The sequence below is a fragment of the Rhinopithecus bieti genome, unplaced genomic scaffold (assembly GCF_001698545.2).
Source record: "Rhinopithecus bieti isolate Rb0 unplaced genomic scaffold, ASM169854v2 scaffold_14454, whole genome shotgun sequence".
NCBI classification, from domain to species: domain Eukaryota; kingdom Metazoa; phylum Chordata; class Mammalia; order Primates; family Cercopithecidae; genus Rhinopithecus; species Rhinopithecus bieti.
Window position 1 is genome coordinate 1,040,004 of NW_016808228.1, and position 11,357 is coordinate 1,051,360.

Sequence of the window (11,357 nt, forward strand, 5' to 3'; positions counted from 1 at the left end):
AAAAAAAAAAAAAAAAAAAAAAAAAAGGTGAATTTAGCACAATTGTAGGATACAAGAGCAACACATCAAAAGTCAAACACATTTCTACATGACAGCAATGAACATATGAAAACACATTATAAATGCTATATGATTTATAATCCCTCCAATTAAATCAAAAGACTTTAACTATAAACCTAACAAAACATCTCACTGTCCTGAAACTAGGAAATGTACGTGAGAGGAAGAAAGGAAGGAAAGGAAATGGAGAGGTATCCTGTGTTCATACGGTCAAGATTGTACATAGTAAAGATAGAGATTTATTTCATATTGATCTGTAAGTTTATTTCAATTTGTATCAAAATTTCAGAAAGTTTATTTTTAGATATTGATGTTTATTCTGAATTGTATAGAAAGTCAAAGACCAACAATAGATAAAATATTTCTGAAAAAAATAAATGAAGTGGGAGAAATCACTCGCAATGATGTTACTACTTACTATGCAGCTGCTATAGTCAAGACGCTGTGATCAGTGGGACAGAATAGAGAATGAGAAATAAGGCCGGGCGCGGTGGCTCAAGCCTGTAATCCCAGCACTTTGGGAGGCCGAGACGGGCGGATCACGGGGTCAGGAGATCGAGACCATCCTGGCTAAGCACGGTGAAACCCCGTCCTCTACTAAAAAATACAGAAAACCGAGCCGCGCGAGGGCGGTGCCTGGTAGTCCCAGCTACTCGGAGGCTGAGGCAGAGAATGGCGGTAAACCCGGAGGCGGAGCTTGCAGTGAGCTGAGATCCCGCCACTGCACTCCAGCCCTGGGCGACAGAGCGAACTCCATCTCAAAAAAAAAAAAAAAAAAAAAAAAAAAAAAAAAAAGAGAGAGAGAAAATACGATGCACCAAATAGCCCAGCTGATTTTTTTTTTTTTTTTTTTTTTTTGAGACAGAGTCTTGCTCTGTCCACCCAGGACTGGAGTGCAATGGCGCAATCTCGGCTCACTGCAACCTTCGTCTCCCTGGTTCAAGCGTTTCTCCTGCCTCAGCCTCCTGAGTAGCTGGGATTACAGGTGCACACCACCATGCCCGGCTAATTTTTGTATTTTTCAGTAGAGACGGGGTTTCATCATGTTGGTCATGCTGGTCTCGAACTCCTGAGCAGACCTCGTGATCCGCTCACCTCGGCCTCCCAAAATGCTGGGATTATAGGCATGAACCACCGCACCTGGCCTGATTTTTTATTTTTTTTAAAGATAGAGTCTTGTTCTGTTGCCCAGGCTAGAGTGCAGTAGCTTGAACTTGGCTTACTGCAACCTCCGCCTGCTGGGTTCAAGCGATTCTTTTGCCTCAGCCTCCCAAGTAGCTGGGACTATAGGCATGCGCCACCATGCCCAGCTAATTTTGTATTTTTAGTAGAGATGGGGTTTCACCATGTTGGCCAGGCTGGTCTCGAACTCCTGATGTCAAGTGATCTACCTGCCTCGACCTCCCAAAGTGCTAGGATTACAAGTGTGAGGCACTGTGCCCAGCCCAACTGATTTTTGATAGTAGTGCAAAAGCAATTCAGTGGAGGAAGGATAGCCTTTCCAAAAATGGTGTTGGAACAATGAATAGCCATAGGCCCCAAGAAATGAACCTTGATCTAAACCTGATACCTTATACAAAAATTAATGCAGAATGAATCATAGACTTAAACGTAAAGGATAAAACTATGTAACTTTTAGAAAACAACAAAACATTGGGGTGGGGTGCAGTACACAAAGAATTTTCGGACTCAATACCAAGAACAGAATTCATAACAGGAAAAATTGATAAATTGGTCCCCTCAAAATAAAGTTTTGCTTGATAAAAGTAATGAAAAAACCGTGTGAAAAAGAAAAGTTAAGCTACACATTGTGACTATAAAAGAATAGCAGGTGAGAATCACGAGGGTCATAGGCTGATGGAGTAGTTCTGTATCTTGATTCTTGTGGGCATTATGCAAATCTACACATGTGATGAATTTGCATAGAGCTACACACACACACACACACATACACACAAATGAGGGCTCATAAAACTGGTGAAATCTGAATAAAGCCCTGTGGATTATGTCAATGTCAATTTCTTGTCACTAGAGTAATAAAAGTATACTATATTCATAGTTATGGAAGACATTAACATTGGGGGAAACAGAATGAAGGGTACATGACACATCCCTGTACATTTTTGGGGCAACTTTCTGTGAATATATATTTCCAAATAAAAATTAAATAAGTATTTAAATTTAAAAAATGAATGTCTACCCTCCAGTTTGGGAAGACAGAATAACATTCTTTCACTAGCACTGTTTTGATCATTGCTTTTATTTGCTCAATAACAGCAATAAAATACTTGTTAAGAGGAAGGACAAGCAACACATTGCAACTCTAAAAGAATAGCAGGTGAGGCCAGGCATGGTGGCTCATGTCTGTAATCCCAGCATTTTGGGAGGCCGAGGCAGGCGGATCACCTGAGGTCGGGAGTTTGAGATCAGCCTGGCCAACATGGTGAAACCCCATCTCTACTGAAAATACAAAAATTATCCAAGTGTGGTGGTGCATTCCTGTAGTCTCAGCTACTTGGGGTGGCGGGAGGGGGAGGGGGAGGCACGAAAATCCCTTGAACTCTGGGAGACAGAGGTTGCAGTGAGCTGAGATTGCACTACTGCACTCTAGGCTTGGTGATGGAGTGAGACCGTCTCCAAAAAAACCCCAAAACCAAAACAAAACAGCATGTGTAAAAAAAGCTGGCCAAAACCCACCAAACCAAAATGGAAACAGAAGTGACCTCTGGTCATCCTCACTGATCATTATACGCTAATTATAATGCATCAGCATGCTAAAACACACTCCCACCAGTGCCATGAGAGTTTACAAATGACAGGCAATGTCAGGAAGTTTCCCTATATGGTCTAAAAAGGGGAGGAACCCTCAGTTCTGGGAATTGCCCACCCTTTCCTGGAAAACTCATGAATAATCCCCCTTATTTAGCATGTAATCAAGAAATAACATAAAAATGGCCAAGGAGGAGCCTATGCTGCTGTTCTGCTCATGAAGTAGCCATTTTTTATCCCTTTACTTCTTAATAAACTTGCTTTCACTTTACTCTATGGACTTGCCCTGAATTCTTTCTTGTGAGTGATCCAAGAACATTCTTTTGGGGTCTGGACTAGGACCCCTTTCTGGTAACATTATTGCTAATACTACATACTATATTAGGGTAATTTCTTCTTGTTGATGAAAAGAATCAAACTCTGTAAAATATTTGAAGAGATTTATTCTAAGCCAAATATTAGTGAGCATGTCCTGTGACATAGCCCTTAGGAAGTCCTGAGAACATATGGCCAAGGTGATAGGGGTGCATCTTGGTTTTATACATTTTAGAGAGGCATGAGACATCAATCAAATACATTTCAGAATACATTGGTTTGGTTCAGAAAGGTGGGACAACTCAATGTGGGATGTTGGGGGTGTGTGTGCTTCCAGGCAATAGGTAAATTTAAACATTTTCTGACTGACAATTGGTTGAATTTGTTTAAAGACCTGGGATGGATAGAAAGGAAATGTTCAGGTTAAGATTTAAAAAAAAAAAAAGGTTGTGGAGACCAGGGTTCTTTTGAAGTCTTATAGTGGCTGCCCTTAGAGACAATAGATGACAAATATTTCCCATTCAGACCTTTAAAAGGTGTTAGACTCTTACTTCATCTCTTCAGGATTGGGAGGGCCTGGAAGAAAAAGATCTAGCTACATGATGAAAAGAGATTCTTTACAGATGCAAATTCTTTACAGATGCCCCACAAAGGACCATTTCAAGATACGGCAAAGAAACATGTTTTGGGGTAAAATATTTTGAGTTTCTTCTTTGTCACATAATGTTATGCCAAAGTCAGTTTGGAAAGTAAGTCACGATATATAGCGTTAAATAAAACCCATCTGATGAGAATTTATGGTTTGTAGGGCATGACTCCCTACACCCCTTAGATAGGAATTTGGGCAAGATGAAAAAATCAAGGCTTAGTTCTCACTCTGGAAAAGTGGAGACCCACATACACAAAATAAGAAAAACTGGCCACATGGTTACAACCTGTCTCAACTAATTCCCTATGGTCATTTGGTTTATTTAATTACTTGCCTTTAAGCCTAGGTTCATGGCTCATAAGCATTATGCAAACTAGAGTTATCATATTACTATAAATTTCACTTTGTTTTTTCTTTTTAAACCTTGTATCTGTTACCAGTTAAATTTCTTTACATAAGTACAACTCCCAAGCAAATAGTGCTAGTCTAGCCTCTCGAGATGATTTTAAAAATGTCTGCACTACAGATAAAATTAGACAATAATTGACTTCAGGTAGACTTAGTCTGTTTATTGCAGCACTATTCGCAATAGCAAAGATTTGGAATCAGTCCAAATGCCTGCCAATGATAGACTGAATAAAGAAAATGTGGTACATATACACAATGGAATACTATGCAGCCATAAAAAGGAATGAGATCGTGTCCTTTGCAGGGACATGGATGAAACTGGAAGCTGTTATCCTTAATAAACTAACACAGTAACAGAAAACCAAACACCACAAGTTCTCACTCATTAGTGTGAGCTGAACAGCGAGAACACATGAACACAGGAACAACACACACTGGGGCCTGTTGGGTGGGGGCGGGGGAGGTAGAGCATCAGGACCAATAGCTAATGCATGTGGGGCTTAATACCTAGGTGGTAGTTTGATAGGTGCAGCAAACCATGGCACCCCTTTACCTATATAACAAACCTGCATGTTCTGCACATGTATCCTGAAACCTAAAATAAAATAGAAACAAACAAAACAAAATATCACTGCTCATTGATAATACTTTTAGTCACTCAAGAGCTCTGATGAAGATGACAAAAAGATTATTGTTGCTTTAATGCCTACTAACAAAACATCCATTCTGCAGCTGTGGATAAGAGAGTAATTTTAACTTTCAAGTCTTATTATTTAAGAAATACATTTCATAAGGCTATAGCCACCATAGATAGTGATTCCTCTGATGGATCTGGGCAAAGTCAATTGAAAGCCTTCTGGTAAGGATTTACTACTCTAGATGCCATTGAGAGCATTCGTGAGCCATGGGAGGAGGTCAAAATGTCAACATTATTTTGAAAATTTGGAAATATATAGCCCTATTTCTTTGTGATGAAGCAGAAAAGGAAGAGGAAGAATTCTGTGCAGCCTCTGATACAGGCTGAAACTGATGAATGCCTTTAGCTTTGCTGCTCAATCAATTGACTAATAAATCACATCTTATTCAGTGTTCATTATGTTAAAACATTTGAGAGTAAAAGGTGAAATAGAACAAGTATAGGAAAACGTGTTCCCTGCCTTCCAGTACTATCAGTTGAGATGATATATAATATTAAATCAAAACTAATAATGTAAAAATAAGTTCCTAAGTTGAATGTTACCAAAATATGTGCTTCAAAAGAGGCCAAATGAAACTACAAATGTTTTCTAAACAATAGGCAACGTCACAGTGGTTTAACTCACACCTAGATTAATAATCAAGTTAGAGTCCTGTAAAAGGCCCCATAGAACCAGCAATTGTAATGACCAAAAATATTTAGTTGTTGATCTCATTGATCTAATTCTGTAGATTCATCCTTAATATGCAGGAAGACATCAGATAACAGTTTTGTAAAGAGGTGTTTATTGACTTTCTCAATATAATACTTATTATAGAATATCACAAATAGAACATGTAATATAAATGTCACTACAATAATCACAACTATAATTTTCCTTTTCATTAAAAATTGTTGGTAAACTTGTAGAGAAAAGTTTATTCTCTGATCAGAGCTCAGGAGGACCTGAGGGTACTAACTGTAGGTGGCGAGGAGATAGTCTTATGAGAACTAGAGAAGGTGACTGTACTTATTTGGCACTGATTTGTCACCTCCTTCAGAGTATGCAATGTGTAATACTCTACACAGACAATGAGAGCTCAATGAATGTAGATAATTTCTAATTATTCACCCAGTACATTAGGTTAAGCTCATCTTCATTTCTGAGTTTTATTCACAAAGCAATTTGAAGTGTCTGGTGTTCTGGGATGCAGCTTTCTTGAACAAAGTGGAAGTCCTTAGGGAAAGTCAGGGTCCACTTGTAATCCCATCTCTTAAGTGCACTTTTAAAACAATAGGTTTTTCTGGTTGAAGAATTGGTAGATTGTTTAATTTCAGTGGGATCTGCAAAAGTTAAACAAGAATATTGGGAAACAATGAAGCAAACGAAGAAAAGATAGAAGCAAAGTAAAAAAGATGACATCAAGGTAATGCTTTGCAATGATTTTAAAAAACTACTTTCAGCACCATACATGTTGGTTTCTTTGTACTTGTTCAGTGAGCTCTGTGAAGACTGGATAGTGAAAGCATTTACCATTCATCATTTAACAAAATGTTTATTGAGTGTCTATTCTGTGCCAGGCTTGAGATTGTTTATGCTGGCTTCTGTTCCTTTTTATTTAAATTTTAAGCAAAGAGATATTTTAAAAAATCAAATCCAGATTATTAGGCATTATGTTAAACTTTTAGAAAAGTCATATAAAGTCAATTTTGTGTATGATGAAACTTGCAAGATAATCCTCAGTAGGTGTTATATATTTCAATTAAATGGACAGTCTTCAACTTATAAAGAATTCATTAACTTCTTCCAACTGAACCCATCCAGTGTAATGATGGGAAGAGACCTTCAAGAAGCATTATGCTTTTGCTTTTTACATCTTCTTTTGATTTCCAAAGGAAATGAAAATGGGAAGCTTCTCAAGGCCTATAGTGTTTTGACTAATACTTTGAGCACTCATTCTCACCAAGTCACTTCTTCAGTGTCAGGGGAGCAGCCAGCAGAGAAATGTTCCGATCTCAGTTAAGTGAAGGGCAGGGAAATTGTCATGGAAATTGAAAAGTGCCAGCTAGTAGATGCTTGGGAACTTGCCAAGGAGTATCACCCCATCCCACGTGTGCCAGAGACCTGCTTTTATTCAGAGCTGAGCCTCTGTCTGTACACACTTAGAGGATGGATATACAGCTTCCCTAAAGCCACAAATAAGATTGAAACACTATCTATTCTTCTTCTTTCCCATGCACAAAGCCTACTTTAGAATAGGAGTTGCATAGTAAATGCACAAGTCTTAGAAATAAGACTTATAGGGCCTTGCTTGATATAAATCAATGACAAGTATTCATTAAGTTTTTCAGAGAAAGGATTCCATATCTTTCTATTAATATCACTCATTATTTTAAATTTCAAATGGCATGAATATGTTTTCCTGCAGATACACACACACACTCAAATATACAAATGTCGCATGTTAAATTTAAAAATTAAATAGCTTAAAACTTGTATCCAAGAACTCCAAATCAACTGCAAATCACTCCTTAAACACGTATAGAATGCCTGCAATGGATGTTGTTCCCTGCAAGACGCTATTGGACTTTTATGAAAGAATTAAAACAAAACAACATAAATGGGGCAGAGAGGAGAAACTGTTAGAATAGAGAAAATACTTATAGAATAAAACTGATTGGTTTAATGAAAAGTATAAAATTAGGTGATAACAGCTTGCAATAAACAGTAACAAAGCAGAAGAATAATTGGCCCTGTACTCGATGGGGAAGGTTTCTTAGAGTGGCTTGGGGAATTGATGTAGGACTTGTAGGATAAGAACAAAATGAGAAGGAAAAGAAGAACATTCATAGAGCTATTATTGGGGTGAAAAGATGCACAGCTTGTATGAAGCAGGGAAGCAGCACTCCTGGAAGATAAGGTCAAATGGTTAGGATGGCCTTGGACTATGAGCATCTTTTCTATCTGGCAGAAATGCCTTAAATTAGTGATTCTCAACATTGGCTTCATGTGAGAACCAATGGGAGAGCTTTTAAAGCCACAACTCTGGGCTAATTAGTTTAGAATTTGTGAGATGATCCAGGCAACACGAATTTTTGAAGCTCCCCAGTGATTCCAATGTACAGTTAGTGGTTGAGAAACACTGTCATGAGAGGGCTTCTGCAAGTTCTAGTGAAGGAAAGCACTATTCAAAAGTCCTGACAAAGTAATCATTGCGCTTCATGATTGTGCAAAACACTTCCTTATCTTTACAGTTGACATGAAGCTAAATTTAAAATTTGCTCAAGTTCACAGAGACTGAACATAATTATACCATGCTAATCTATATTGACATTAGATGATCTTTATAGTTCTGCCTTTATAAAGTCACAGATTTTGAACTCCAGAAGAGATTCATCTTTCAGGATTATAGATAGCTCCAATTAGATTCTTTGTTCCACAGAGCAAATTATTGAAATATGAACAATAATTAAAAAAATATAGACTTTTCAGTTTAAAAAACTCCCAATAAACATTATTTATAAGAAAGTTTACTGACCTGAGTTTCTTCACAAGTTTCGAAGGAGAAGTTCTGCAGTGCTTTAATGACAGCTAGTTTTATGTTTGTGAGAGCAAACCTCATGCCAATGCAGTTTCGGGGTCCAGCTCCAAAAGGTATGTATCTGTAAGGATCTATGCTGTCCTTGTTCTTCTTACTGAACCTAGTTTCACAGAAGTACATAAAAACAAGTTAATGAAACATAAAAACTATTAAAACTACACGTTACACTGGGCATGGTGGCTTTTGGGAGGTGAGCCCCACCTCAGCCTCCCAAAGTGCTGGTATTACAGGCGTTAGCCACCGCACCTGGCTGGCTATACATTTTTTGAAGGTTAAACCCATGTTTATTCAAATTTGATTCCTCAATATTTGATTATATTGTGAAAAAATTTTGATGGAGGAAAGTGATAATGCCCTTGTGGTTATGTGTTTTTAAAAGAGTACTTATATTTTAGAGAAAATTCTGAAATATTTACAGGTTATTGCAAGATAACATTGTAGTCACGGAGAGGATTGTGATCGTGTGTGGACAGGGCAGCTGACATGCAGTATTGACTGTTGAGACAGGTGATGGACACACGGGGATGCATTAATACTATTCTATAGCTTGGTGTCTATAGAATATAGTTATGTGTATGTCAAACATTCTTCACAAGAGACTTTTTTTTAGTATATGGATTTCTCACTGCCTGGTCCAGTTCCTGACACATAGTAACCACTTACTATCTGTTTGGTGACTGAATGATGCAAAGAGAAGTGCAGTGAGCGGTCTCTGATTTTGTGTTGGTGCAGCCACAAGAGGCGGAAGTGCCGAGATGGAGGAAACACAGAAGTCCTCTACTCCAGAAAACAGAGAACTTGGTCAATTCTGATTTGCTCTTCCAACAAGTATTATGTACAGAGTCTGTGCCAGCAGTAGGGACAGCATGCCTAACAAGACAAGGTCCCTGCCATTGGGAAGTTTATAGTTAGGGGACAATAAAAGTCTAGATCCCAGGCCTCACCAACCAGTGCCCTACAAAGTTCATTCCAAATTTTCCTTTCCAAAATGGGAAAATATCAACTATTTCCAGACTACAAACTGTGTCCAAAGCCTGACCTTGGCTCTGAATTCCCGGAAGATCATGCCCAACACTTCCAAGGAGGAACTTCTGAGAAGTCTAGAAAGCAGGTGACTTTGCTTTGGAAGAGTCACCAACAACTGAGAGTGTAAGAGAGCCAGCACAGGACTGCAGACACAGACAGGACCAGGAGAACCTCTGCTTCCCTCTGTCCTCAATGAAGTGGCTTAAACCATCAGGGATGAGGATGTCTCAGGACCTCAGCCTGCACTTCTACAATTACACTACGGAAAACAGCAAGCAATGTTGAGAAAAAAGGAATGTGGAAACATGTCCTAAACATGGTGCTAAATTCAGAGAGCTAAAGGGCACAGCAAAGAAAAACGGAAATGAATAACAAGCTTATATACTCAAAATAACGTTATGGTCAAATGAATTACAGCTTATGCATACATAAATATGTAGTAACATAAGATAGTAGATAGGTTATGGTTTACTTTGAAATGAAGTAAGCAGCAGTTCAAACTCAAATAAAATGTGATAGTGTACTAGTTTTTAAAAATGTCTGTATGCATAGAAAAATGCCTATAAGACATGCATTACATAGTTAATGAGGGTTGTTATAAGGTGTTTCCTAATCTATAGTTTGTAAAGTTTGACAGTTATCATTTTGTAATAAAAAACTTCCAAAATAAAAAAGCACATATTCAAATGATTGCTATGTGCATCGAGCGAGGCAGAATATACTTGCACCAGGCTGGTTGAGGGAGGGCTCCCTTCCCAGGGGCCTTGTACCTTTCAGGGCAGAACTTCTCAGGCTCTGTCCAGTACTTTGGGTCATGGTGAAGAGCGTAGATTGGAACCATCACTGCTAACCCTTTGGGAATGAACACCCCATTGATTTCAATATCTTTTTTGCAGACTCTTGTAACTCTACTAACCACTGGGAATAATCTGAGTGTTTCATTCACCACTATGTCAAGGTACTCCATCTGTACCAGGGCATCGTAGGTGACAGGTGCCTGGGAAGGAAGAAACAGATTTGGATAAATTGAGATTTGGAATTAACTTTCAACTTTGTTCATGCAGTACTATTGAAGTGTTAGGAGCTCCAGAGAATAACTCGTACTGGTAAAAGATTGTTGCATGTACAAATTATTTTAATAACTGTCCATACCCAGCAATGTGCTCAATGGCCCACTGAGATGTGTGGAGGAGTTATGAATTTGGCACAATCCCTGACACAGAGACTGAAATCCTTGATGTTACCATTTCATGTGTTTTCTTTCTTGGGTGAACAAGCATGACTATTAGACGATGGCCATTTGAATCACCTACAATACGCCAAAGCCAGTGTCACCTTTCCAAAGAGAGGCTATGCATCTATACCAAGGAAAGAGAAAATGTAAAAAAGCAAATCCTCTATTTCAGACAATCATTTAAAATTGAAAAGTCCTGTTTAGACTGGGCATAGTGACTCATGCCTGTAATTCCTACACTTTGGGAGGCCGAGGTAGGTGGATCACTTGAGGTCAGGAGTTTGAGACCAGCCTGGCCAACATGGCGAAACCCTGTGTCTACTAAAAATATAAAAATTAGCCGGGCATAGTAGCACACGCCTGTAATCCCAGTTACTCAGGTGGCTGAGGCACGAGAATCACTTGAACCCTGGAGGCGAAGGTTGCAGTGAGCCGAGATCACCGTACTGGTCTACACCCTGGGTGACAAAGCAAGACTCCATCCCCCCCAAAAAAAAAAAAAATGTGGAGAGTAATGCTGTGTTATATAAAAACTTTATAAATAGTTTGGGAATAAACTAGTTCCTTTGTAACCCAAATATGACAAAAGAACTTTTTTTTTTTTTTTTTTTTTTTTTT

At 38.5% G+C, this 11,357-nt stretch overlaps 1 protein-coding gene across 1 annotated transcript in view; it reads right to left on the minus strand.

Annotated features, from left to right (window-relative positions):
• Positions 1-5,582: 5,582 nt before the first annotated feature.
• The window catches only part of CYP3A43 (cytochrome P450 family 3 subfamily A member 43), a 52,450-nt gene continuing 46,675 nt past the window's right edge, over positions 5,583-11,357 (minus strand). The window contains 3 exon segments of the mRNA XM_017886186.1: positions 5,583-6,221; positions 8,417-8,579; positions 10,276-10,502. Coding sequence (XP_017741675.1) covers positions 6,126-6,221; positions 8,417-8,579; positions 10,276-10,502 — 486 coding nt within the window. The 3' untranslated portion in view covers positions 5,583-6,125.